Source organism: Vanessa cardui, chromosome 14 (genome assembly GCF_905220365.1).
Source record: "Vanessa cardui chromosome 14, ilVanCard2.1, whole genome shotgun sequence".
Classification (NCBI taxonomy): domain Eukaryota; kingdom Metazoa; phylum Arthropoda; class Insecta; order Lepidoptera; family Nymphalidae; genus Vanessa; species Vanessa cardui.
The window spans coordinates 7,355,543-7,382,684 of NC_061136.1; the positions used below are offsets into that span (position 1 = coordinate 7,355,543).

Sequence of the window (27,142 nt, forward strand, 5' to 3'; positions counted from 1 at the left end):
AACTATAGGATTGCTTTTATGTTTTCTCCAATATTATATGCTTATTATATTTGAATAATCGTTCGGGTTTAAAAATAAACATAGATATATGTAATGTATAAGTCCCGACAGATGATGATGAGCTGAGATGGCCTAGTGGTTAGAACGCGTGAATCTTAACCGATGATTGTGGGTTCAAACCCAGGCTAGCACCACTATATATATGTGCTTTATTTGTGTTTATAATTCATCTTGATCTCGGCGGTAAAGGAAAACATTGTGAGGATGCATGTTTCTAATTTCATCGAAATTCTGCCACATGTGCATTCCACTAACCCGCATTGGAACAGCGTGATAGAATATGTTCCAAACCCTCGCCTTAATGGAAGAGGAAGCCTTGTCCCAGCAGTGGAAAATTTACAGGCTGCTACTTTACTTAACTTTACTACACTTAGACAGTGATATGGTATTGTTTGATTGAGCGTAGGCTTGCGTTTCGTAAAATAAATACACTTAATTTTACGAAACGCAAGTCCTAGCAAACGCAAGCACTATACTATAGTAACACTTTTTTTTAATTTTTTGTTTGTATTACAGTTATAAAGATATGATAAAATATAATCTATTAACAAGACTTTAGTCATTACTATTTAACCAAAACTCACTTCGATGTTATTGGTTTTAATCGAAAATTTAATTAATATTTACGTTTGAACACTAAACAATGTACTTGAGTGTTTGAGTTTTTTTTAGTTTCGAGCTACGTTTAACAACAGTTTATCTAACTACATCGGCGTAGTGGTTTTACTGTTCTGTGGTAGTTACGTGGAAATAAATTGAGTCAGCCTTCCTACGGCAGGAAGGCCAAAACTGTTAGAACATTACTAGTTTCCGCTTAAAATTTAACGCTTATATATTGTTCAAAATATAGTTGGTCATTCCCAACAAAAACGTATGTATGTCCATATGTATGGAAGATATATGTAAGATTTTGATATGATTAAAAAACAGTTAATCTATGGAGGGATCTTTTTAAGACAACTTGTGAAGTAAGGAAATTGGCTTGACAAAATATTTACAGTCTAAATACATACGCATATACGCTACACACATACACACACATACACACGCACACACACATACACATATACGTATACATATATTCGCACAAATACTTGCTTGATATTTTGTACTTAACTATTTGTGTATATATTGCTTCTCTGTATTAAGATGATTATTTGGAGGCCTCGTCACGTCCCAAAACTTCCATTCGTCACCGAGAGATGCAAGCACTCAGATTTTTCGAGAACATTCTAGAATAAAAAAAGTACTTATTTGCTTAACCAAGATGTGACATACTTTATAAGATTTGATTAAAATCCATTAATAGTTTCCCATGTTAGCACTGCATATAAACAATGTACAATTAACAAAAACAATTTGTACCTTAGCCGAGTAAAACATTAATTTTCATTCGTAAAAAATATATAACAAAAATCGTATATTTGAATTCTTACAGCGAGCGCATTAGTATCTGACAGTTCATTTATCTTGTTTGTTTGTCGGTTAATTAAGTCGCCCCGTCGAGGTGTCGTAATTTCCTTGTTGATTTGTTAATTTTAGACAAATTGTAGCAGTCTCTTTAAATATTTCGAATTCATTTTACGTTTCCACTTTGAAATGTTATTCGAAATATTTTGACAAATTTATAAGACATTTAAGAAACAAACGTTTAAATATCGTGTTTATGTTTTAATTTTCGAACGTAGTGTTGCAACAATGAAATATTTATACTATATTTTTTATAGTGCTTTTTTTTAACATAGAACTTTTACTTTGTATATATACTTATAAGTAATAATTCAATTGAATTTTATTTAATTATAACTGTCCACCACGGACTATACCCACGTAGGAAGGGCTCAGGCAAATTTTGGGTACCTTATGTTTTTTATTTGTTCTCAATTACATAAATTTAGAATCAGTTAAAATGACTAGACGCGGTAGCATAAAATATATAGATGATAAGAAATATACTACAATATTTTATATTACGTCTTACCGTGTAATTTTACTGGTTCACTTACCACTTACCATCAACTAGTTGAATATTTAAAAACGCTTTTAACTTTTATAGAAATGTATATAAAATTCGTTGAAAAAGCGAAGGTAGATAATTCTGTTAGAAATCTTATCTTTATTCTTTTCCACATTTCCCGACAGTCAACTCTGCGAACGTGGCCACTGATTTGCAACCCAAATGTTCATTAATTATGGGAATCCCGCCACAGTCTAAACCTCACATTAAATACTAATTACATTCGGTAATTGCATATTTGATTATATGGGAAACAAGGATAATTGATGTGCCATTGAGGTAGATTAAGTCGTATTGTGTAACGCACCACGTTTTATTAAACGATTTTTGGTATTTATAATAATTTGTTTATCATAAATGTATCATTTTGGTCACATTAATTAATTGCAACATTGAATTAAGCTGATCGGTATATTTTTCAAATTTTATATACGTAATATTTTTCAATTTTTTTCAATCTCAAATTATTACAAACATTAAGAAAGTTTTGTAATAATCTTGCGTCAGGAAGTTCATGATGAAGTGACTGCTTACGGAAAGAATTACTTGGTCTTGAGATAAAATGAAAATTTTCTCGGGATATAAAAATTTAATACTTAGAAGAGTAATAGTTTTATAAATGTATGTATTCTTGAGTTGCATTGTAACTGCGTTTCAACTACTGGGATATACAACAACAACACAACAGCCTGTAAATTCCCACTGCTGGGCTAAAGGCCTCCTCTCCCCTTTGAGGAGAAGGTTTGGAACATATTCCACCACGCTGTTCCAATGAGGGTTGGTGGAATACACATGTGGCAGAATTTCTATGAAATTTGTCACATGCAAGTTTCCTCACGATGTTTTCCTTCACCGCTGAGCACGAGAAAAATTATAAAGACAAATTAAGCACATGAATCAGCAGTGCTTGCCTGGGTTTGAATCCGCAATCATCGGTTAAGATGCACGCGTTCTAACCACTGGGCCATCTCGACTTTAATATACTGGGATATACGGCAATTAATAAAAATATCCTTAAATACTATAACTTAAAGTTCATTAAACAGGTGTCAGTTAGTCAAAACTAATTTATCATTTATAGTAGGATGTTTGTGACACATGGAAAATGTTGTTATGACTAATGAAGGCGGATGGCATGTCGACGGATACCATGAATGGTTCTGACCTTTGGGGACTATATTTATGCCTTTATTCTCTACTGGCATAGAATATTTGACTGTTATATTTATATACTATAAAATAAAGTTTAATCTAGTATAAATTTAGCTGTAAGAATTATTAGTACTTACTAAAATTATAAAAGATTATGAATAAATTATTTATTGGTAACAGAAGTACCACATTTTAAAACCGTATTATAAGTGGATCACTAGTTATAACACATATGTTGGAAGTATTGTATACTGAACTTTTGTGTAAGTATGCGTCAATATTTATTGGATACTAGCTGTGTCCGCGGCTTTGTACGTATTATATCAGTTATCTGCCAGTGAAAGTCCCGTCAAAATCGGTCTAGCTGCTTCAGACATTAGCCGGAATAAACAGACAGACAAACAAAAAAATTAAAAAATGTTATTTTGGTATATGTAACGTTTATACATACGTATGCGTTGAGTAAAAAAAGGCTACTTTAATATAACAAACAGACACTCCAATTTTATGATAAGTATAGATAAATTTATGATTCAAACAAAAGCGTTAATCTAGTAATCTTGTTAAAATAACCGTCAGTCATATTATTACTTAACTTTGTGTCAATATTTAAAAGTCAAGAGGCAATCGTTTTTTATTAATATCTCGGTAAATTATGTACATATACTAATTATGAGTCGAGATGGCCCAGTGGTTAGAACGCCTGCATCTTTACCGATGATTGCGCGCAAACCCAGGCAAGCACCGCTGTTTCATGTACTTAATTTGTCTTTATAATTCATCTCGTGCTCGTGTGGTGAAGGAAAACATCGTGAGGAAACCTGCATGTGACAAATTTCATAGAAATACTGCCACATGTGCATTCCACCAACCCACGATGGAACAGAATATGTCCCAAAGGGAGAGGAGGCATTTAGCCCAGCAGTGGTAATTTACAGGCTGTTGTTGTTGTTGTTTGTTGTATGTTCTTATATATTGTTGTAGATTTCATTTACTATCAACCGATATTATTTGCTTAATTTTGTTGCGTGTACGTCGTTAAATTCGTTTGAGATTAATTGACAAAACATTGTTAGACTATTTAAATCGGTATTTAAATATTCTTTGTTTGTTTTCATGTAGAAGACTTTTATATATTATAAATTCTGAATTAACTCTGTTTGTCCAAACTGCAGTTCCAACTTTAAGGAAAGATACATTCTTCGTGATAGGCTAACGTGCGTAGTAGTTACTACAACTACAAGTAACAAATGCTAGCGTTTGATAATTGACTATAATAGCAAATGTCTAACGACTAATGTCCTTTACGGTTAATTAAATACAACACGATAGGGCAATTATAAAATCGATAAATTCTATCTATTGTAATATTTTTTTATTCGTACAGCTATTAAGCGATTATTTTAAAAGTTTTCATTCTACTCCGTAAGGTTATAGAATCCGTATTATATAGTGTTTAGGTGAAATGTCAGATATAAAAATGTTGTTGAGATATTTCCTTATGCAGTATTTGTGTCCCCGAGGATTACGCATTTTTCCGAGATGAAAGGACGCAAACCTATGCATCTATTTCTGTATAAGTCACATTACATATTGAATTATTGTACTGCTAGGATGAGAAGGAGAAAGGCTCAGTAGTTAGAACAATTTATTTATAACGGAATATTGCAGATTCGAAACCATGTCATATGTTTAAAATATTGCAATTTGTGTTTTACCCGCATTAAACCAACGTGGTGAAATAACTCGATTTTTTTTCCCAAAAATTTGAGAAGAAATAAACCCAAGAATAATCCAACTCAGTTTTAATCATGCGAGAATTTACAGCTTTTTAATAATGAAATGTTACTTTACGTTTAAAAAATTAAACAAAAATTTTGCCGCTAAAATTTATCATGATAAACGTAGGCGAAATAAAAATTAACGTTCCAAACGCGTTTGCGGTGAGTTATCGAAAAACTATTAACATTTCTACAATGAATAATGAATCCAAAAATGTGCTAACATAAAATATAGGATTAGTTGGTTTACTGCAAAAGTATAAATGTAACGTGTATTCATAATACATAAATGCATGTTTTTTATGAATATTACTACGCACGCATTTTTATGATTAATTTCATATTTTGTAGAATTTATTGTTGGCCTCTGTACCTCTTCTTATTCTTCTTCTCTTAATGCTCCAATATATAGCATAATGATAAGTATGGCGAGAGCTTTGTAACAATACTTACTAAAATAATTATACAAATAATAAGTCCCATGCCATACAAATCGATAAGATTAAGAAATTATCTTACATACATACTTTAATTTCGTATCGTAATAACATATACAAAAAATACCAAAAGCATTTTCTCCTTTACCCTGTGGAGAAATATAGCCAGTAGACATAGTACAGCACAGTTCAGATGGTATGTTTTTAGAATTACCTCACCCCTCTGCTCACCATAGCAGAGTGTCAATGCGGGAGATTAGAAGCTTAAAAACCGGCTTGACCTCTCAGGTTTTCTGTCAAAGATTTCCACGAACGTTACAGGCTAAACAGAATTAGGAAAAATGTATCTTCTATAATTACCGTCTGTTCTGTATAATTTTCCTAATTAATTGCACTTATGAAATATGCATAAATTAAGGCTTAAGAAGAGTACGTAGAACTTGCGAGACGATGTAGTATTACTCTGGCAAGAAGTTTAACTGTACCCTTGTAAATCTAAGACGGTTAACATCGTTTATTATAAATGGCTACGTGGTAGAGTTTCTTTGTCTTTTTTAGGATTTCAAAATACCCTTAACGAATTTCATTAATATTGGTTTCGTTCTAAAGACATTTCGGTGATTACGCATAGAATCACGTTTCAACTATATTTCGTTTAAGATTAAATATATTTTTTGATTTGCTGCACGTTAATTTGTTATATTTAATCGCTGAGCATGAGATGAATTATAAATATAAATCCTTCATCCTTAGAATTTTATTTTTTAATTTAAGGAATAAATTATTCAGGTTGCACAGTTGTGGGATTTTTTTTTACTCTTATTTCTATAATGTTTTATTGATAAGATCAGTTGTCAACCAGACAAGAAATACTGGCTTAGACCAGACCTCTTATAGGCTCAGAAGTTCTGGGGCCATCCCAGAATATTAAGTTCTACCGTATATATATCTTTTTCGGAGCATGGGCTCCATGATACAGCCAAATTAACAGCAGTATTTACAGTATCGTTGGTCATTTTGATTGTGTCGGATAATAGAATAGGGGGATAATAGTATACTTATCACTAAAATAATTATGTCCCGCGTTAAGGCTAGCCTCCCTTTAGAATGTTAGCCGTGTCCAAAATTGGTTACAATGAGTAATCAATTTAGAGAACAGAAATTACACGTAACTTTTGTATACAATGAAATGACTCTTCTATAGTACTGCTGTGACGAATTTTACCGTGGAAGGCCGTGGGCTTTATTTGGTTATCAGGTAATTATAATAAATGATCCTGTGATCACCTGACGGGGATGGCATGGATTTTAGTGAATACAATTTCATAATCTCTCCAAAGCTGTACTGTAGCGTATTAAAATTTTATATTTATCAATAAATTATGGAATAGATAGGTGAATGAGTCACCTGATGTTACGTGGTCACAACTGTCAACATGATGAGTAAATGATACCTACCTAGGCGAGTTTGCACATAGCCGTACCATCACTGAAAATGGTAAATATTTTTGGATGAACTTGGAAAAGCAAACAAAACCAGAGTTTTCATAATATTAAAAAAATATTACATTAATTTTGACTTAATTTAATTATTTTGCGACAATACATTATTCCTCGTTATAATTTCAGAAGTACCTTATTGTTAGTAACGTATGAACAACGAGAACAAGCGATAATCTACCGACCTTCGAATTATGACTTGATGTCGAGCAAACGACAATAGCTGGGGCCTTGTTGCTCGATTTATTTGACAATTTATGGCTACAGATTCTGACTCGAACTGGATTTATTAAGGTATTCTCGGCAACAATTTATTAGTCTTTGTAGTAAGCAAAAGAAATAATTCTTATAACAACTTTAATTGGTTTGTTAAAGATTTCATACTTATTAATAAAAATAATTTCTATGAAATAATTCCAAATTGTTTTAATATTTTCGATATTTCTTATTGAGTTTCGATTAGAAATATCTGTGAATGATTTTAATAATATGTAAGCATAACTTTTTTTGTTTTTGATTCTATAAATATTAACTTAATTTGATAAACAAAGACTTTTCAAATGTGATTTCACTTTGACATTTTCAGCCATAAATTACATAATTACAAGAAGATCTTACTCTGATTCATTAAAGTTAATCCTCATCTTATGCGTCCATCGTTCCAGTGTTGTGGGATATGCTTCTCCTCAAAGGGAGAGGAGGCCTCTAACCTCAGCAGTACGAAACTTACAGGCTGTTTCTATTATTATAATTTTATACTATGCGTCCTGTATCTCCTGATCTGTGACCTGCGTGTACACACAAATGTAAATGCGAGAGTGTGAGTAACACTTTGGACAATTGTCATGAGTATGCGTCCTATCTAAAAAGTCAAATATTTATATTTGAGCAAATTTTACCACCGGACATATTATTCGTTGTGTCGAAAAAAGCATTTACTAAAATAGACTATAATTCAATAAGTAATACCCAGTGAGGCACATGTACCATAAATTAATAATGTATCACAATGTATCTTGCTTTTCAATAACTCCATACATTCATCAGGATCAACACTAAAATACACAGCGTTATCCCTATACCTCCATTAGAGTCAGCTTTATGTTCGCAAATTTTCATATAAGATGCTACTTTAGATACGTAGTTCAGTTACATTTGTGTTCCATATATTTGTTAAAATGTTGATAGATTTTAAACGTACAACAATATAGCTGAGCATTGAAAATAATAATTTTAAGACAAATAGGAAATTTGAATAAACAAGGAATTCAAAAACACGATTCTTTAAAATGTATTACCCCAGACATTTCAAAATAGCTACGATTGTAAAAGTTTTAACAAAAATGTAATCAAAGGACAAACGAAACACGAAGAATTTTATCAGCCTCTCATTATACAATCACAATCAATACACAAATATAACGAATCGTTAGGGTTTTGTGCAAGCCCGTCTGGTACCAACCATTCATCGGATATTCTACCCACAAACTGCAGTATTCAGCATTATTGTTTTTCGGGTTGAGTGATTCAGTGCAAATGTAGACAAGAGATCTTAGCTCCCCAGGTTGGTAGCGCATTGGAATGTTGCATTTCTTAAAGTGCCAATGTCATTGGGCGTTGGAGGCAAATTATCAGATGGCCCATTTGCTCCACCTACCTTTGACATAAAAAAGGAAATAAAAATCTTAGTCATAATCTTCATTTATTTGACCTACGTGGGAAGTAGTAATAGGATAAAAACATTGGTCTGACGCCAACACTCCTACCAATACTTTTATTTGGGATATGTTACCACCAAATTAACGTTATCCGTTCTTTATTTGATTTAGACGCCTCAACGATGTCATTTATAGATTAGCGGTGGACTAATCTATGGGTTATATTGCAGTCTCACCAAGATCCCTGGAAAAAAAATCAAAAATGATATTACTAGCTACAAAATATTCAAATAATTGACTTAATTTTTCATTGTAATTGATGCCTTATACAATTACATAAGAAAAGCTACTTAACGAAATCATGACCACGTGGAATAGAGGCGAGAACGATCCCACATTTGATTGTTTTAAACGTATTTATTTGTCTTAATAAAAACATTATTAAACGTAAGCAGGAAATTAACAGATTGTTACTTTACTTTACGATTATTGAGCAATATATTTATCTTTTTTCGAAATTCTATTATTTCATTCTTTTATTTCTAGCTCAGTTGTCATGCAACGCAATAGATACGTAGAGATAATAATCTCACGCAATAATTATCGCGTTATCACGCGTGGCTTGTGGCCATATGATTGGATTTGCGTTGTGTACAATTTCCTTATCTTAAGCGAAATCTTATTAAGACCAAAAGCTTGATATTAGACTTAATTACCAATTATATTAAGTTTACTTAAGTAGTGTATTCAAAACAGATTTTTTATTGATTTATTTAATAATGTCTTTTATCGTGATATATTACATATTTTTCAATAAAACTGTTACTTTTATAAGTAAGTAATCAATTTTTTTAAATAATATTCTTGGACTTTTTGTTATTGTTTTTGCGAAGGCGCGAAAACCACTGAATACATTTGAGAGAAAGTTAAAATAGATCTAATAATAGTCTTAATCGTACAAAATATTAAATTTAGTACAGTATTATACTTAGTTACTTACATAACTATTCAAATTAAATAAGGTAACAATTAATTTATAAATTAACAAATCGCTTCCAATATCGAAAATTAATTTAACAAATCTACTTTACTTATCATATTAAAACACGGATAGCATAAAATAAAATATATTTTTCTGCTGTCTGTACCTCAACGGTAAATAATTTACTTTTACATTTAAAATGAGGTGTTAATAACAAAAATCAACTTGTGCTTCACTTAATAAAGATTAACATTCAATAAATCCGCATTTAAACAAATTATTATTAATTAACGATATCATTATTGAACAATATCAATTAAGAAGCAATTGTAGTTAATTGAAATTTTAACGGATCCACTATGATACATGTTAATTTATTTATATTAAATTTATTTTATACATATTATATTATTATCCAAATTAATATGTATTTTGTATTTATTTGGTAGTGTTTTCTCATGTAATATTTAAGTATTGTGCTATAAGGATAAGACATATATTCTATTTGTTTCTTTTTAAAGTACATAATAACCATATAGAGAAAAATTGAAAATAGAAGGAATAATTAAACTATGGAAAGCACATCGTTAGTGTGGCATACATAGTCACATATCGATTACTGATGATATATGAGACAAAGTTACATACAGATTAACGAATCGTTTGTAGAGTGATTAAAATGTATAGAAATGACATATGTATTTAAATAAATAAAAAATACAAACACGCACACACGCATACACATATTGGTTGTGTGCACAAACACATTGACAAAGTTTTAAGCGAAATAATATTTCATTTCGACTATTATCATTCACACTATTCCATTTCCGTTCATTTTATTATGTTATCTGTTTACTTTTCGTGAATGGTATTATGGAATTATTGTCAAACATCAAAATGCATTTCATTTATGCTCCGATTGTTTTCAACATTTAGACCATGTTCATAAAAATTATCAACAATTCAATATTTAGTTCGTTCCACATCAGAATGCAAATAAACAGACGTCAGTAAATATTTGGCAATTCCCTTTTCAAATAATGGATATTCGCATACTATTATAATTATATTGTACATCGTATCACTCATTTACTTATGGTCGAAGGAATGTGTAAATATGGAATTTATTTGTCAGATTTCTTCCTGAGCATCCTCTAGAATGCTTTCACTGTTGGTTAAGTTCCTCAAAACTACACAGATAGTTGAAGAGCTTACGTAATCGTTTGATTACGCTTAGGCGATCTTTCTAATATGACGATCTTTCACTTACGACCCAACAAATAAGTCATCCGGTTTTAATGAATTAAAATCAATCGACATGATTTTAACTTCTTTACGAAATGCTGAAGCTAAAAGTAAAAAAAATAAACACATTATGCAGCATTACACAAAACAAAATCAAAGAATTTAAGAAATAAAATGTAACAAAAAAGACATAGATATACGTACCATTTATTACTTCATAATTAAAATAAAGCTAGGGATTAAACTTTAATTACTCGTGTAAAGTTGAAGTTACTAGCTAGTAGGATATAGATTTGTAATAGATTCAGAATTTAACAAATAAAACGTTATAGTGATATACGGTAATGGCATTCTGTGGATCAGCTTGGATAATTTACATTGATCCCCGTTCGTTTGTGCCATCAATACGGATAGGGCTGCAATTAGTTTTCTAGGGGTGTTCCCGCTAGAGATATTTATTTCTTAGCCGATTTCACCATAGAACATAAAGTTTTGGTAATGTCATCAGTATTAATAAACTTATCACACGTTTAAAAAGTTTTATTAACGTAAATTTAGTAACAATATTTTCATTGATTTAAAGTTTGGAAACATGGGAAAATTTCTCGAGATATACATATGTTATACCACCTTAACTATTGTGTAAAATATTTTATACGTACATTTCAATATCTGCAAATATTGACAGCGATTGAGTTCTTTTCGGCGGTTCTTTAGAGGTTAAGTATATTTTTCGAATTTGTAAGTATAAAACAGATGATGTTTTAATACTGATGAATATAAAAGTCATATCACAAATTATATCTTAACACTGTAATACAAATTCAACTTGTAAGTCAAAAAAGGTATCTTATAAGGCTATTAATAAATCTTAACATCTAAATAAAACAGTAACAACAACAGTAACAGTCTGTAAATTTTCTACTGCCGGGCTAAGGCCTCCTCTCCTAATAAGGAGACGGCTTTGTAACATATTCCACATCTAAATACGCTTACAATATTCTTTTTCTATCATTTTTGTGTATTATGTTCTAAGGAACCCACCATTTCCATAGGGATCGAATGAAACTACAGACGGCCGACGATTTGTGGCGCATTGATTGATTTTCTATAGCCTCTAATTATACACGTAATCGAGTTGTGTAAGCCGGATTTGCTGAATTAATCATATTATTTGTGTATCGGATCTGATTGGCGACTGTTTGAGTTTTACCTTATTCGTTATTTATTATTTTCTAACAAAATATAACTGAATAAAATTTACAAAGTACCTTTTTTATTAGAGATATTAAAACAATAATAAGTACTTTATTGGAATATAAGTCAAATCATTTACATATACAATAAACAATATGAATACCATTAAAGTTCTACATGAATAAAGTATATTTTTTTTAAATATTATAGTTGACATTTAATCCATAACATCCAAAATAACGAAGTCAAAGATTTATCATATTAGTAATTCTTCTCATCTTAACTTACCAGTAACTTGGTTCTGCGACAAAATCGAACAAAATAAAACATATAAAGTTCATACAAAAATTAAATAAAAATAAATGTTTGCATATTAATAATATGTTATTTAATGAAACGGAAGTTGCGGTAAACATTTTTTTAATAATAATTTATTTCTATATTACAAATAAAAAGCATAAGATATTCAAATTCCACAATAATTGCTCAAAGTTATATTTGCCTAACGTTTTCTTGTTTAAATAAAAAGCAGCGTAAATGAGTGCTACGTGCAAAACAAAAGCGTTACACCAAATTAACCGAGCACTTTTAGGTAACAACCGGAGTTTCCTCTCTACAAGTTTGTTTAATTATATTTAAATTAGGTATAGTTTTATTGCATTTATAATTCTGAAATGTTTCTTTCGATTATATGATATTTTAGATATTGCTCAGATTAATTAGCAATAATGTTGGAAGAGTAGAAACAGTTTAAAGGCCTGCGTCTTTCTCTTTGCACCTGACAACCTAAATAAATAAAAATTTTGTCAACATTCATGGTGCGACAGGGATGTCTCTGACACCATACACTATGTGTGGTGTCAGAGATATCCCTGATAGCGATAGTCAACGGAGATTATCTTAATAGCACGATCGAGACGAGAGAGTTCGAATATTTGAGATCGTATATTCATCCATGTTGTATGGGTAATAAGAGGCCGCTTAGCGAGTACATGAGGACAGCGCCTCTGATCCGATTCGTTGAAGAAGACCAGAGATAACTCGTTGGCAGTATGGACACATAGCTCATCTTCTCCCTTAAAGGTTGCCAGGAGTAGGAGCACTTGGTTATCTGTAACGCATGACCATTTTGCTTAGACCGGACCCTACATAGGTGGGCTCACAGTCGTGGTAGAATGGTAGTATGCACAAGCGAACTCAGGATGCCTTTTGGAGAGACGGACTTGATACCGCTGGTTTATTAGTGATTATTTCAACGCTTCCAAAGTCGTTGAATCCCACGTACCTCTCCACTTAGACCAGAGTGTGAACCCCTTTAAATATAAGTCAAATTATTTATCCTATTGCCAATACTTTAAAACTTGCCCCTTATTTAAATATAAAACCCTGTTTTAGCATAAAGTTGATCTACAAACTACGATATATAAAGGAAAGTAAATTCGAAAATAAAAAAAAAGTGCTTTCCTCTCATAATCCGATGGGATAATCTTACTCAACCGAAAATGATACAGATCTTCTCGACGGAAAACCAAATAACATTTTAATATCCCTTTAAAACCTAGGACTTCGGGAGCTCAGACCTTACAAATTAGCGACTGGACCGTTGAGGTAGTAGTATAATAAAAAAGAAAACCTTAACTTATTATATGGATAAAATTAAATACGAATAAGAGTGCCGTGAAAATTATTTACCTGCTAAAGTGTAGCGTTAATGTCTCAACCATTTGTCTTCTTCAGCTGCCGGGAAAATTTTCAACTAGAATTTAATCATTAGTTTAAGAAAATGAAGTTGTATTTTTCATTTTTGTTCCAGATATATCATCGACAAACACATGCTTTCACCGTCGACAAAAGCGGCCTGCTGGCTGATGACGTTTCTGAGTGTATTCGTCACAGGTACTATTTATCTTAAGTTATTTCTCTATTACTTACACTTCATCTAGTGAAAATTTCTCATCGTATTCTGGAATTTTGGTTGGTCTACTTCTGAATTAAAATGGCAAAAATGTTTCCGGATTTTGCCTTTTTTTTAAAATGTAAATTAAATCATTTTTTGTGTGTACAGTACATACATCGATGTTCCGTCTGGGCGTATTGAAATTCGGCCACGTGCATTTAGAGGATGTAGTATTTTTATCCTGATAAAAAATCGTATTCCACGAAATTCAGAAACTATATATTTTTTATTAAATTATTAAAATGTGAAAAGAGAACTGTCAAATATGTTAAATATAATTTTTCGTACAATCTATTTCGAGACGAGAGGCAGAGATACTATTTTGGTAAATCTTTTAAGCTACTTAATTTTTAAAATCATTGAATAAATGAACAAAGTAGTTCAATAATAAAAAAAAAAAAACCTAAATGTATTCAATTTAAAACATCGAGGAATATTTAAATAATATTAAGTATAATGGAAATAGTCAACTAGGGGTAATTAAATTGCATCGATTTTTTTACGTTAACATTACATTATAAACACAAATTAAGCACATGAAAATTCAGCGGCACTTGCCTGGGTTTGGACCCTCGATCATCTTGGCTCTTATCAAGCATCGTTTTAGTTACTTCATAACGTCATAAAAATAAAATAAGATATAAAGCATGGCATTGCTACTGCAGCTGACGCTTACATCTTAATACCAAATGAGATTACTCGAGATGATAATAAAAGCATTATAATGATTTAGTTGTTTTCAGTACTGCCTGTCCATATAGGATAGATTAATAAAATTTTGTGGACACCAAGAGATAAGCGTGTATGCGTGATAGTATGAAAGTTATTTGGGATAAAATGTATCCCTTATTTTACACGATGAATACATTTACACGACATAAAATTATTACACGATATTTTTACATTTATTTTATTAAAAAACATTACCAAGAATACAATTCGCCGACGCTGCTCCTTCCCAGTTTTATTGTATGTATAGATTAAATATGAAATAGGGTAGCGGAATTTCTTAGACATTTTCAGAATTCCACTTGTGAAGTTAAACTGAATATTCGACTAATCATTTTACAATTCCCGACATCGACAAGTTAAGTCTCGGGATTTGCTGAGTAAAATTGAATATTAATTTATAAGAAAATCTTTCAGATTTCGCTCCGCTGGTTTCCTTTAGCCATTTCATTTTGTACTGCTGATAGAAAATGAAAAAAAAAAACACCAAATCAAGCTTGTACAAGAAATTATTGAGTTTTAATTTTTTTTCTAAATAATATTTTCAATTTCAATTCAGTCTTTCTTACGACAACAAACAAAATGAAAAATTATGACGCATACAATTTTACACGAAGAAAAATAACCTATACATATAATTAAATTGCAGTGTCTGTTTGTTATAATTAAAAAAAAAACACTTTTTGCTAAATGCATAATATATACACGGTACATAAACCAAACCAATATTCTTTGCAATTTTTATGTGTCTGTCGATCTGTCTGTTTGTACCTTATAATCTTTAAAACGGCTAGGCCAATTTTGACGGGACTTTCACTTTCTGATTGAATAGTATAATATATAAATATACCTATACATTCCTCCCTTTCCCTCATTTTTGTATAGCAACTAAATACAAGTAACTCAATATATGTATATTAAAATATTTGTTGCCCGCGTTCTTGTTCGCGTTGTACGAAAATTATCATATAATTTATTATTAGTATATATGTATGTATTATTTTGATAAATACTTTTTTCTAATGATTATTTTTTTTAGGAGAAATGCCGATTCAAGCAGAAGTGGAACCCGAATTTTTACAGGCTCTCGAAAACCACACTGTCACTCAAGGCAGAGACGTCCACTTCACCTGTGTTGTCAATCACCTCTCCCATTATAGGGTAAGCCTTTTCACTTTTCACTTGAACATATTCACGAGATAATATATAAGTAAAGATGATCATAACAGATTTTTCGTTAATTATATAAAAATATATATGTCGAAGCATCATAGTTAAATTAGGATTTATTTATTTTTTATCGTACATACTGGCGACGTCAGTATAACGTGGATCACATGACAGCGAAAAATTGGACGATTTTATGCCTATGCCTATAGACTTGTTTGCATTCCAGACAGAAAATAAAATTTAAATGTACTTTATAAAAAATGACCGTGTAAAATGTAGCGTAAATATAATGCACAAATAGTGCATTATATAAATAAAATATTAAATTTGGGTGTATTTTTAAAAATGAAACAAAAGTATAGTTTAGAACGAGAGACAAAAATTTGTTGCGTTTGTTTGCTTCCGTATTTTTACTGTTGTTCCAGGCATTTATCATAATTTTCCTGGTAGATGATGGGACCAATGTGTCAATACCGGTCCCTTTCCATTTGGAAAGAGGATTACATTGATACCTTTGAATCAATGTCAATTCAACAGGTGTCTATCATCAAGTTGAATTCCAGAGGACTTAATAGTACACATAAACTTAGATACAATCTGGGACCCTGTCTGTTATATAATTAACAAAGACCGTGTAAAGGGATCATTTGATTGATTATTATCTACATTCATATCCTACTACTATTATAAAGGCGAAAGTTTCTATGTATGGATGTTTGTTACTCTTTCACGTAAAAACTACTGAATGGATTTGAATGAAACTTTACCACAATATAGCTTATACATCAGAATAACACATAGGCTACAATTTTTGAGGTTTCTAATGTGAGGTCGTAAAAAAACACATTTTTTGCGCTTACATTGCAAACGCTGACTGAATCCTACAAGATAGATCAAAACGATGTACTACAGTATTGTACAACTTAAAAAGGTCTACAAAAAAGTCCGTGATGGTATATGTTTATCTCTTAGGAATAACCCACAATAACCATTTTTTATCCTTTACTTTGTACGAGAAATAATGACTTATTTACGAAGCGATTTTAAGCGATTACTAGACTAGACGGGACGAACCTGAAGTCCACGCGAACGAAGTCGCGGGCAAAAGCTAGTAAAAAATAAAGACAAATTGATTATCTCCTCCTTTTGAAGTCGGTTGAAAATAAGAAAGATTGTGTAAGTCAAAAGAAATCAAAATAGTTTTGGTTTCCTCATGGATATATTTCTGTGCTCAAGCACCGAAATGTCCCAAGTTGGAAAGCTTTTATTGATCCCAATTCCTTTTAGATGTAAAAACCATAAAAAGGAAGGTTTTAATACTTTTTAATTTCTTGACAAATTTTAGTGTATATATTCGTATAGTAATACAAATAAATTACTCATTTAATCAAGTTTATACAGTATAGCGATTTTTTTAATGGATTTTTTTCATTTTTAAGAATATCGATTCTTAAAATGTCATAATAGCTTGACAGATAAAGAAGATTAATAAATTATTTTTAGTTCGGGCGTCCTCTGATACTCTTCGCTTGAATGAGCTTAGCTACCTAGATTATTCTATTCTGATCTCAAAAACAAATACAATATAAAAATCCAACCAAAGATCGATGTTATCATGGATGCATGTGATCTTAACCTAAATTAGACTTCAAAGCTTCTGCTCAAAGGGAGAGGAGGCCTTAACCCAGTGGAGGAAAATTTATAGGCTGCTGATGCTGAAGTGAAGTTCGAATAAAACAAAAACTAAACAAAACCGTGCAACGTATGTTTCACTTATTGTATGCTTAAAGTCAAAATCACATATTTTACTCTTGTCGCATATAATGAAGTTTTATTACAAAAATATACATATATACACAAGCTGCCCCCGTGCGCCTGTTGACAGCGTACGGTTGATGACATCTACCGGGTTCAATGTAAACCATAGAGCTCAAACAAAAAAAGTCATTCATAGTATTAACTGGAAATTAATTCGTGACATTCAATCATAAATCTATACTCTTTACTACTATATAAATCTCTAGAGTCTTTCTGTACACTTCATTTTTTCGTCTAATTTCTTCACAGGTATTCATTTTATGATTGACTGATATCAGTTTTACCATTTTTGAAATTTTTGTCTGTCGGTCTGTCTGTATTTCCCGCTATAACTCGAGAACGGCTGAACCGATCTTTACAAAAATTGATATACGGTAAGAACACGTGATTGCGCAAATGATAGGCTATTTATATATTTAAAAAAGGATGTGTTTGTATGTCTGCCATCTATAGACTCAGAAACTATTTGACCGATCATTAGGAAAACTGTTATGCTTATGTGCTTTTTGAAATAGGAAGTGATTATGCTATCTCCATCGAAGTAACTCGCCACCAGGTGGCGCTGCAACAAAAAGACTATACTGTTCAACCGATTGTCATGAAAATCGAAAACTTTCTTCTCAAAAGGAGAAGAGGCATTAGACCAGCAGTGGGAAATTTTAGACAGGCTTTTAATGTAATGCCCAGCGAAGCGGGCGGGTAAAGCTAGTATCATATATAATTTAATTGAAATAATATGAAATTTAAAATTTTATGTAGTTTTTGTTTGTTTTTGGTAATTTGAATAAAATTAGTAAACTTATGATATTTATTCAGTGTTCATTATAATAATTTTAGTTACCAGATATCCTGGTAAACTGGCTTTATGATTGTTGTTGTAATGTAATTGTTGTTAAATATTAAACAAATTTACGAAATTTTAACAATGTTATAATTAACTTTTCTCAAATACAATTTGTTTATTTCTAGTGAAACCAAATTACAGTTATAAAACAGTGCATAATTTACTTCATGATGAGATAAAATAAAAACTTTAAATTAAAAAATGAATTACGCCGATTCAGTAGGATATTTCAACATGATACGATGCGGCGTGGCGGTCGACTCCTCGCCTCGCTGGCTGCTTTTGTTTTGCGCCATTAATTAAGTAAATAATTGTCAATTAGTATCCATAGATAGCGGGGACGCTCACGAATCGACTGGGAATCGTTCCCTTTTAGTAACGCAACTCCCAATAAAAGAATTTTTAATTTTATTTTCGCTTGTAATTATGGGAAAATTGAGCTGAATTTTATAAGAATTAATGAAAATAAATTATTGAAAATGACATTATCATTTAATATTAATACATTTATTAATTACAAATATTGGTAATTTGATATATTAATTAAATAAGTAATATAACTGCACCCATATTATTGGCTTTGTATTATTAAATTGTACGTACATTACATACAATTATAAATATGCATATATAAAAGCGAAATACCACTTACTGATTAATCACACAAACTCAGAAACTATAACACCTACAAACTGGAAATTTGGGAGGCAGATTCCTTATTGTGTGTGGACATTTTACTATGAAATTCCACCCTAAAGGAGTAAAACAGGGATTGGAAGTTTGATGAAATTTAAAATGTATGCTATGTATATACATATAAACATATGATCTGGAGGACCACTCACCTTTTGGGATTTAAACAGAGGATAGTAATTTTTAAAAAAGTCCAATGTTATTGAAGTCAATGGTATTTATAATAAGGATAATAATAATTAAAAGTATTTTGGCGTGGACCGAGCGGGCGAAGTCGCACATAATAATATTATGAATAAAGATTTGTTTGTTGGTAATAGATAATATCTGAATCTAATGAAACAAGTATTCACCAATAACACTTTGTTTTATTTCAGTAACAATAAGACTGTTAGATACAAACTCAAATAACTACGGATAAATCCGCAGCTAGTTATATCATATAGGTCTGTTATTTTAATTTCCTTACTTGATAATTTACTATTGTTTTAAGCGTACAGTCAAATATTATCAAAGAGCAGAGTACGATAGAACATTTATTATTTTAAGGCGGATAAACGGAATTATAAATTTCTCTTTTTTTATACATACGAATTTACCTACATGTGAAAGTTTAAAGGAATAAATGTATAAAGTATAATATACAAAGGTTGCTCTTCTTTTACTACTAGCGATTTTACCCTGGCTTCAACAACAACAACAACAACAACAGCCTGTAAATTCCCATTGCTGGGCTAAAGGCCTCCTCTCCCTTTGAGGAGTTGGGTTGGTGGAATACACATGTGGCAGAATTTCTATGAAATTTGTCACATGCAGGTTTCCCCACGATGTTTTCCTTCACCGCACGAGATGAATTATAAAGACAAATTAAGCACCCTTGCTTCATATTTAACGTTTTTTTTATGCCTTGTGAGTCGTAGTGTAAAGTTATACTGACTGTAAAAATTCTTAATACATTGATTAAGAAACGCAAAAATATTTTTCAAATGGATCTGGTATATCCTGAGATTTGAGCCTTCTACAATATATTATATTTATAATACTAATAGTATAGACTATTGTCAAGTCACAGAATAGAAATATAAAACTTATAATAAATTCATGTGTGCCAAATACCTGTCTTTATTCAAAAATATTTGTCAATAGATGTCGCTACTGGCTTAAATCATCATACCAGTGTTATTTTAACTATTTCTGAATAATAATAATTTTGCTTTGAAGTGTAAATAGCATGGAAAGGTAATCTTATCTCGAGATCCTATGTAACCTGCTGTCGACTAATTCTTGCAACTCATTTTTAAGTGAGCTAATTTTATAGAGACACTTGAATTTCATACAATTTTAATTCATTTTAATAAAAAAAGGAGCTATTTTATTTATCAAAAAGCTGAGAATAAATACAAATGTAGTAAAAAATGCTTGATATCTCAGTGTCTCTGCAAATTGGTAAAACGAACAGCAGAAAAAGATTTTACGTCTTGATTTTCATAGAAACTAAACAATATGTAATCAAAAATTTAATTTACTTTTCTAAGGAATAAAGTTTATAGCGTGTCACGTAAATTGTAAGCTTTTTCACCGGGACAGAGTCATAAACTTATTAATGTGGTGTAATTAATCTCTCTCATGGTACAATTTAACGTCTCCTTCGTAATGGCGTCCTAGAACAAATAGATAGTATGAAATAAAAATGATATTAAGCGCATTCCTCCCAAGAAAATGATTACAAATAAAATAAAATCTGTACGTATGACTCGAACACGGGGAGTCTTTCGGTTTTATTTAAAGTAACCTTATATATATATTTACATAAAGATTTTTTTACATTCAGTATAGTATAATGAGCTAAGGGTATAATTTGGCTCTGACTTCTAAGACACGAGCATCACGAGCTAAAGAGATTTAAGAAAAATATATTATTATCTGTAATCAAGTATTAATAAAATGTATTTTTATGAATGCTATAAAACTCGTGTAATTAATGACAATTATATTAAACGTGCACTTAAAACTAGGAATTCTAAACTACACTCGGCTTTGGCGTTCTGCAGCGAGACCGCAGACGTAACGAATAAAACCACGATCAGGCACGGAAAATAGAATAATTTAAATATCAGCTGAATGAATGTAAAGTACTTGCGACATCAAATTTAAATCTGTGTATCATATCGAAGTTAACATTATAATTTTCTCAATAAACAAAATTATATTCTACATCATCATCGTTACGTAGTATAAAACAAAGGCGCTTACCGCTGTCTGTCCCTATGTATGCTTAGATCTTTATCTTATCTATATCTTAGTTTATATATACATATATGCATATACATACATGCACGATATAGTAAATAATGTCTGGAAAACTGTGAACATTGTGCAGTAGTCCAGCCATTCTGGAGTTCATTATTAGCATTGTAACCATGCAAAGCCGGATGTTTTGCTAGTTGGTAAAATTAAATGTAAGTATTTCCAACTAAGTTATTATATCGACATTGATTAAAAATTACATTATACTCATTTTGTCTACTCACACGTCACGTTTTGTGTATTTAATGTGTTAAGGGATAACTAAAAAGTCAGTATTTATCTCATTATTGTTATGTAAATGTTAAAATAAAAACAAAATTGCTTAAAACATTAGCTAATGCCCGCCACGCGTTGCAATGCTTCTTTAAATGTTTATCCGATAGAAATCGTGCGCCACCCGCTCTGCTTTTATGAGACAATTGCAGAAACCTTTTGGAAGAGTCAAACTCAAGGATAAAGGTTGAACACTTTCGGATTAATAGTTTAGGAAACCATATGATCTCTTGCTGTGTATGTGCCATAGAGACATTTCCTAGTAGCGCTAAACGGCGGAAAGCTTTCGCTGCAAAATATGTCACAAAATACGCTTGAAGTGCTAGGTGGAGTTGGTCGCTACATACGAGAATGTCATGTCCCGGAAGGAGGTCACGCGATAGGAGAGTGCCTTAACTTAGTCACTCCGCCAAAGAAGAATGAGGAAAAAACCATCACCGAAGTCTGGCAGTGGTATGCGTAAGAGATGGTTCGCTATTTCATATTATATACATTATGTATAACATATTCACGGGAGCGAATAATGAGTATTCATTGTTCACAAGATCAAGCAGGTCCAAAATTTAGAAAACGACCTCAGTGGTCGAGTACCGCGGTTTTCATGGGTACGCCACTCCAAAGTCCCTGTCCATCTCCGGCCGAGTCGATGTAGAAAAAGCTTATTAGTTTTCTATGTTGTCTTGGGTCTTATCGTTTGTAGTACAAGTGCTTTAGCAACTTACAATGGAGTCAGAGTAGTATTTGATGTTGTCCCATATTTATTTATTTTTTTAAAACGTATTATGCAGTTTTTCCAGCGAGCCCAAAAAAGAACATCATTCCAATATTTTAAAATCAGCAATCAGAAGTAAAACTTTGACATGAGTAAACATTCGAACACATCCCAAGCCGCAAACATTGGAGACACAGATACAGCGCAGTTGTCTGTTTAACCGTTCACCGCCAGATTCACACTTGCTCTACGAGGGCAAAACAGTTGTCCGATAAGGATGTTTTGTGCGATAAGACGAACGTCCTTGTTACATAGAAGTTGTTTCTTTGTATCAAAATTATGATTTTACTTACTTTTTCTTAAAAATGATATAATTCGACTAGCGCGTCTCCTGTTGTAAATTGATAGGATCATAACAGACATTTTCATCCAAGTGTCAAAAGCAACGGTACAAAGTTGGATTAGGTTTAGATACCATAGTTAGGATATCGTCATTTTTATCTCATATATTTAATATACTCCTACAAAATAAAATCATTTGATGGTATTTCTTTTTTGCTAACCCTACTAACCACTGAAAGCTGTTCCCCTGTTCGGAATATTTACTCATGTGGTTTTAGTTTGTTTTAGTGTAGTTTTTCCGGCGTTCGCCACAGAAATGGCCCGCGTAGTAATTTTTATCACAACTATGTTGAGCTAATTAGTATATTATAATTTAGCATACTTAATGTACAAAATTTTGCAATTCCTGTTCCGGAAAATTTTATAAATCCGCAAGTTCAATTGAAAACACATATTACTGAGGCGACTAAAATATGATATGATAATTGTCCAGGTGACGATATCTGTATATCCTAAGGAAATCTATATATATCATAAAATTGGATTGTCTATTTGTCATTTTAAAATAAAGAGCGGCTTTAATAAATGCATAAATATCTACTCGCGTGTATACACGAAACATCTACAAAAAAAAATAAATTTTTAAATTTGTCTGTTTTTCTGTCTGTCTGTCTGTTAGTTCCGGCTAATCTCTGGAACAGCTGAATCAATTTTGATGGGACTTTTACTTTAGATATCTGACGTACTATGGAGTAAGTTAGGCTAATTTCATTTTAGAATTATTTATAACATAATAATAAAGTCACGTTGCAATGTCCAAATACTGTCCAGTACTGCACGCAGCTCTCGCGCCACCATCACGTAGGGTTCCTTCCACCAAAGTCTTAATATCACAAATTTATCTTAAAAATAATATAATCACAAAAGCAGCCTACTACAGAATTAATAAGTTACAGTAAAATCAGCGAAGTGCATAAAAACTTTTTATTGCATAAACAAAATATATAACGATTTAAAAAAAAAACACATTCATCGCTCACATCGCTTCACATTAGCACAGTATATACCGACTTGGAACAACGCTATTCTTTGATTAAAGATATGGATTATAAGAGACTTTATTTTGGTCAAGGAGTTAAAGTTTATTTCTTAATTTCTCATTCGTTTCTTCCTTTATCGACATCCCAGCTCTTATTGTTGAAACATTAGTCGCGTCTCATTTCATGGAAACAATGCTAAAGGCCGGAGTCGCAGCGGAAAATACTAAGCGAACAAATGGCGCAAATGTTCGTCTCTAACTCTAAATTATATCTTTGTACCGCTTGCAATTGAAACGTTTGTACCTTGAAAGTATAAACAAAAACGATATAATACTTCATTTTATTTTGTTTACTCGTGACTGTGAAAAGAGCTGTTTAAGAAACAAGTTCTTATGTAATTTTGGATAGTATGCATATAATGGTGTCCGTTAAACGGTGGCGGTAATATCAATACAGTAATATTTAATTCGTGTAATGTCAAAATATATTTGATTTCTTGTCATCATTACTTTTATCACTACATCATTAATAGACAGAAGGATCTATGAGTAAGGTTTAGGTAAATAATTTATTAAGGTTTTTGCGTAAATAAGTTGAATTAGAACGACAATCAAAAGAAATATATAATTAAAAATATAAAAAAAAAACTTATATCCACCTGTGCGAAGCCAGGACGGACTGCAATGACTAGTAAGTCGATTAATAAATATGAGATAACACGATTCAAAATAAGCAATAATATACAAGTCGATATTATTCTACCAAGCTTCCTCGATGTAATTCTTTAAAAGCATACCGTAAAACGAAGATTTAAAAGCATTATGTTGAAACAGACTCCGCTTTCTTTCAACTAATGAAAGTAGTAAAAGTTTTGTGATCTCTAGCAATACTATTTTGCATCATGAATGAACCAAATATAAAATGCCTTCAGCGTATCTAAGAAAATGTGCTTAGCCTGAAGGAAAATGCGCATAGTTGAAGTTGTTGTTTGTTTGGCTAAATAAAGAAACTTTTATATACTATAAAATTATTTTAAAACGTTAAAAGCACCATGTATTTATAAAAATACATACATTTATTATTTTGTAAAATAAAAAATAATAAGATCACATGATTTTCTACATACTGCTTCCAAAAAAGTATATACAAAATAGATATTTAAGTACATTCACATCTGAAAGTTATAAACAAATGATGTCATTAAAATTTAAAGAGGATTATAACTAAAAAAACAAAAGAATGCATCTACAATATATAAAGTTAACACGTTCATAATAACTTTCACGAAAACACTGCTAGCAATGTTAGCATCAGCGCTAGACTGAAATAATTCCTACAAACAATGAAATTGTTACTAATTTATTTTCCAACCGCAACAAAGGGAGATGTCACATGAAAAATAGGTGGAAGCGGCTGGATGAGACGCCCGTACATTCCTCAGTAAAACACGATACAATTTTATATGTCACACCCTCACTTTTACTGCTCGCCATAGAGTTTAAGTCACATTAAGTTTTCAGCCTCTTGCGCTGAACAATACAAACGATTTAAAACTTGGAGAAGCGCCGAGGAAATTGCGAGCAATTTATGACATTAATCCCAGACATTAAATGAAATTTCACGCTCGTATGCAATCCCAGATGGTTTGTTTTGCCGACACTGATTCTAATTGCATTCTTAAATTAGAATCAACAGAACAACAAAAGGAGTCTTCAATTTAATTATCTCGATTTTCAAAATGATAATTGATTTCTTTATATCTTTGAAAGTTGATCTGAAAAAGCATGAGTTAAACTCTAGCTGTGGTCGTGGGTTCAAATATGCGCAGACCGACTGCTTGATGTATGTTCAATTGATAATTGAACATGCATAGAAATTTTAAACACAGCTTGTGTTTAAAATTTCTGAAGGGATTTGTGGTGAATGATATCATCGTTTTTGATAATATATCTCAATAATTTTTTTTCAGCCAAAATGGGTTTCAATTATATATATAAACGATTAATTATATATGTAACAAATTATACCTACACCACAATAATTAAAACAACAATATTCAAGTTTGATTTGATGACAAATGTTATAATTTTATTTGTTTACTAGTGTTATACGTGTCAATTAAGCGTCACTTTATTTCCAGGTAGCGTGGATTAAATCAGACTCGAAAGCCATCCTCGCAATTCACACGAACATGGTGGCACTAAATCCACGCCTGTCTGTCACTTACAATAACCACAACACATGGAAACTCCACGTCAGTAACGTCCAAGCAAACGACTCCGGCACCTACATGTGCCAAGTCAATACGGACCCTATGAAAAGTCAGGTTGGTATGTTTTATTTTTCAAATCAAATCAATTCAAATCGAAATATACTTAGTAGTGGGCTCATTCGAACATTTTTAAATCTTCATTTTACAGGATTCCATTAAATGTGGTATCTTTAAATATTAAATACAAGAAACATAAAAATTACTTAGTATTTTCGAACAATCAGTTGCAAAGACTATTAAGATAACAATATTCGCACGTGTCTTTGGCGAAATAATCTGTGTCCTTTTGGCACAAATAAAAGCCGCAAAAGAAAAAAAAATACAATACGATATCTAATTAAACTTATCTTGCACGGACATCAACGAATACTCTAATTCTGTACTTTTTTACAACCTATATAATCGATTATTATCAAGTAATTTGTCTTTCATTATACATTTTTGTGAATCGAAGTATTCTTAACTGTGATTTTAATTCCTTAATTGGTAATTCTAACTTTTTTAAGGAAATTTATTATAGAAGCGAACACCTTGCCTAGAGAAGTTTATAGCATATATTGTGACTTCAAAGCTTTATGTTCAATAGAAATAAAATAAATACCACTGTTATCGGTACAATCACTTCTTACAAGAAACCAGTAATGTTACAATCAAGAAACAATAACTTCAAATTTTTCTTGCAGTGCTATATAATACATACTCACAAATAAATACAATAGAAACACGTGAATAATGATGAGCTGATTTAGTTAGTATAGTGTTAATGCAAAAGAATTATTATTTTGCTTGTAATAACATTTTTACGAAAAATCCATACAATATTATTACATCATGATTGTCCCATGTACCTTCCACAAAATATTCAGTTGATTATTAATTTATATAACAATAGAGTACTAATAGAAATATTAAAGGGTTCAAACGTAATTGCTCTGGCTTTGTGATCCAACCGT

The 27,142-nt window shown here is 31.3% G+C and overlaps 1 protein-coding gene across 1 annotated transcript in view; it reads left to right on the plus strand.

Moving 5' to 3' along the window:
* Nucleotides 1-27,142, plus strand: part of LOC124535316 (lachesin-like) — a 110,444-nt gene that overhangs the window by 23,362 nt on the left and 59,940 nt on the right. The window contains exons 2-4 of the mRNA XM_047111502.1: nt 13,846-13,928; nt 15,758-15,879; nt 26,058-26,243. Coding sequence (XP_046967458.1) covers nt 13,865-13,928; nt 15,758-15,879; nt 26,058-26,243 — 372 coding nt within the window. The 5' untranslated portion in view covers nt 13,846-13,864. The remainder of the gene's footprint in view (nt 1-13,845; nt 13,929-15,757; nt 15,880-26,057; nt 26,244-27,142) is intronic.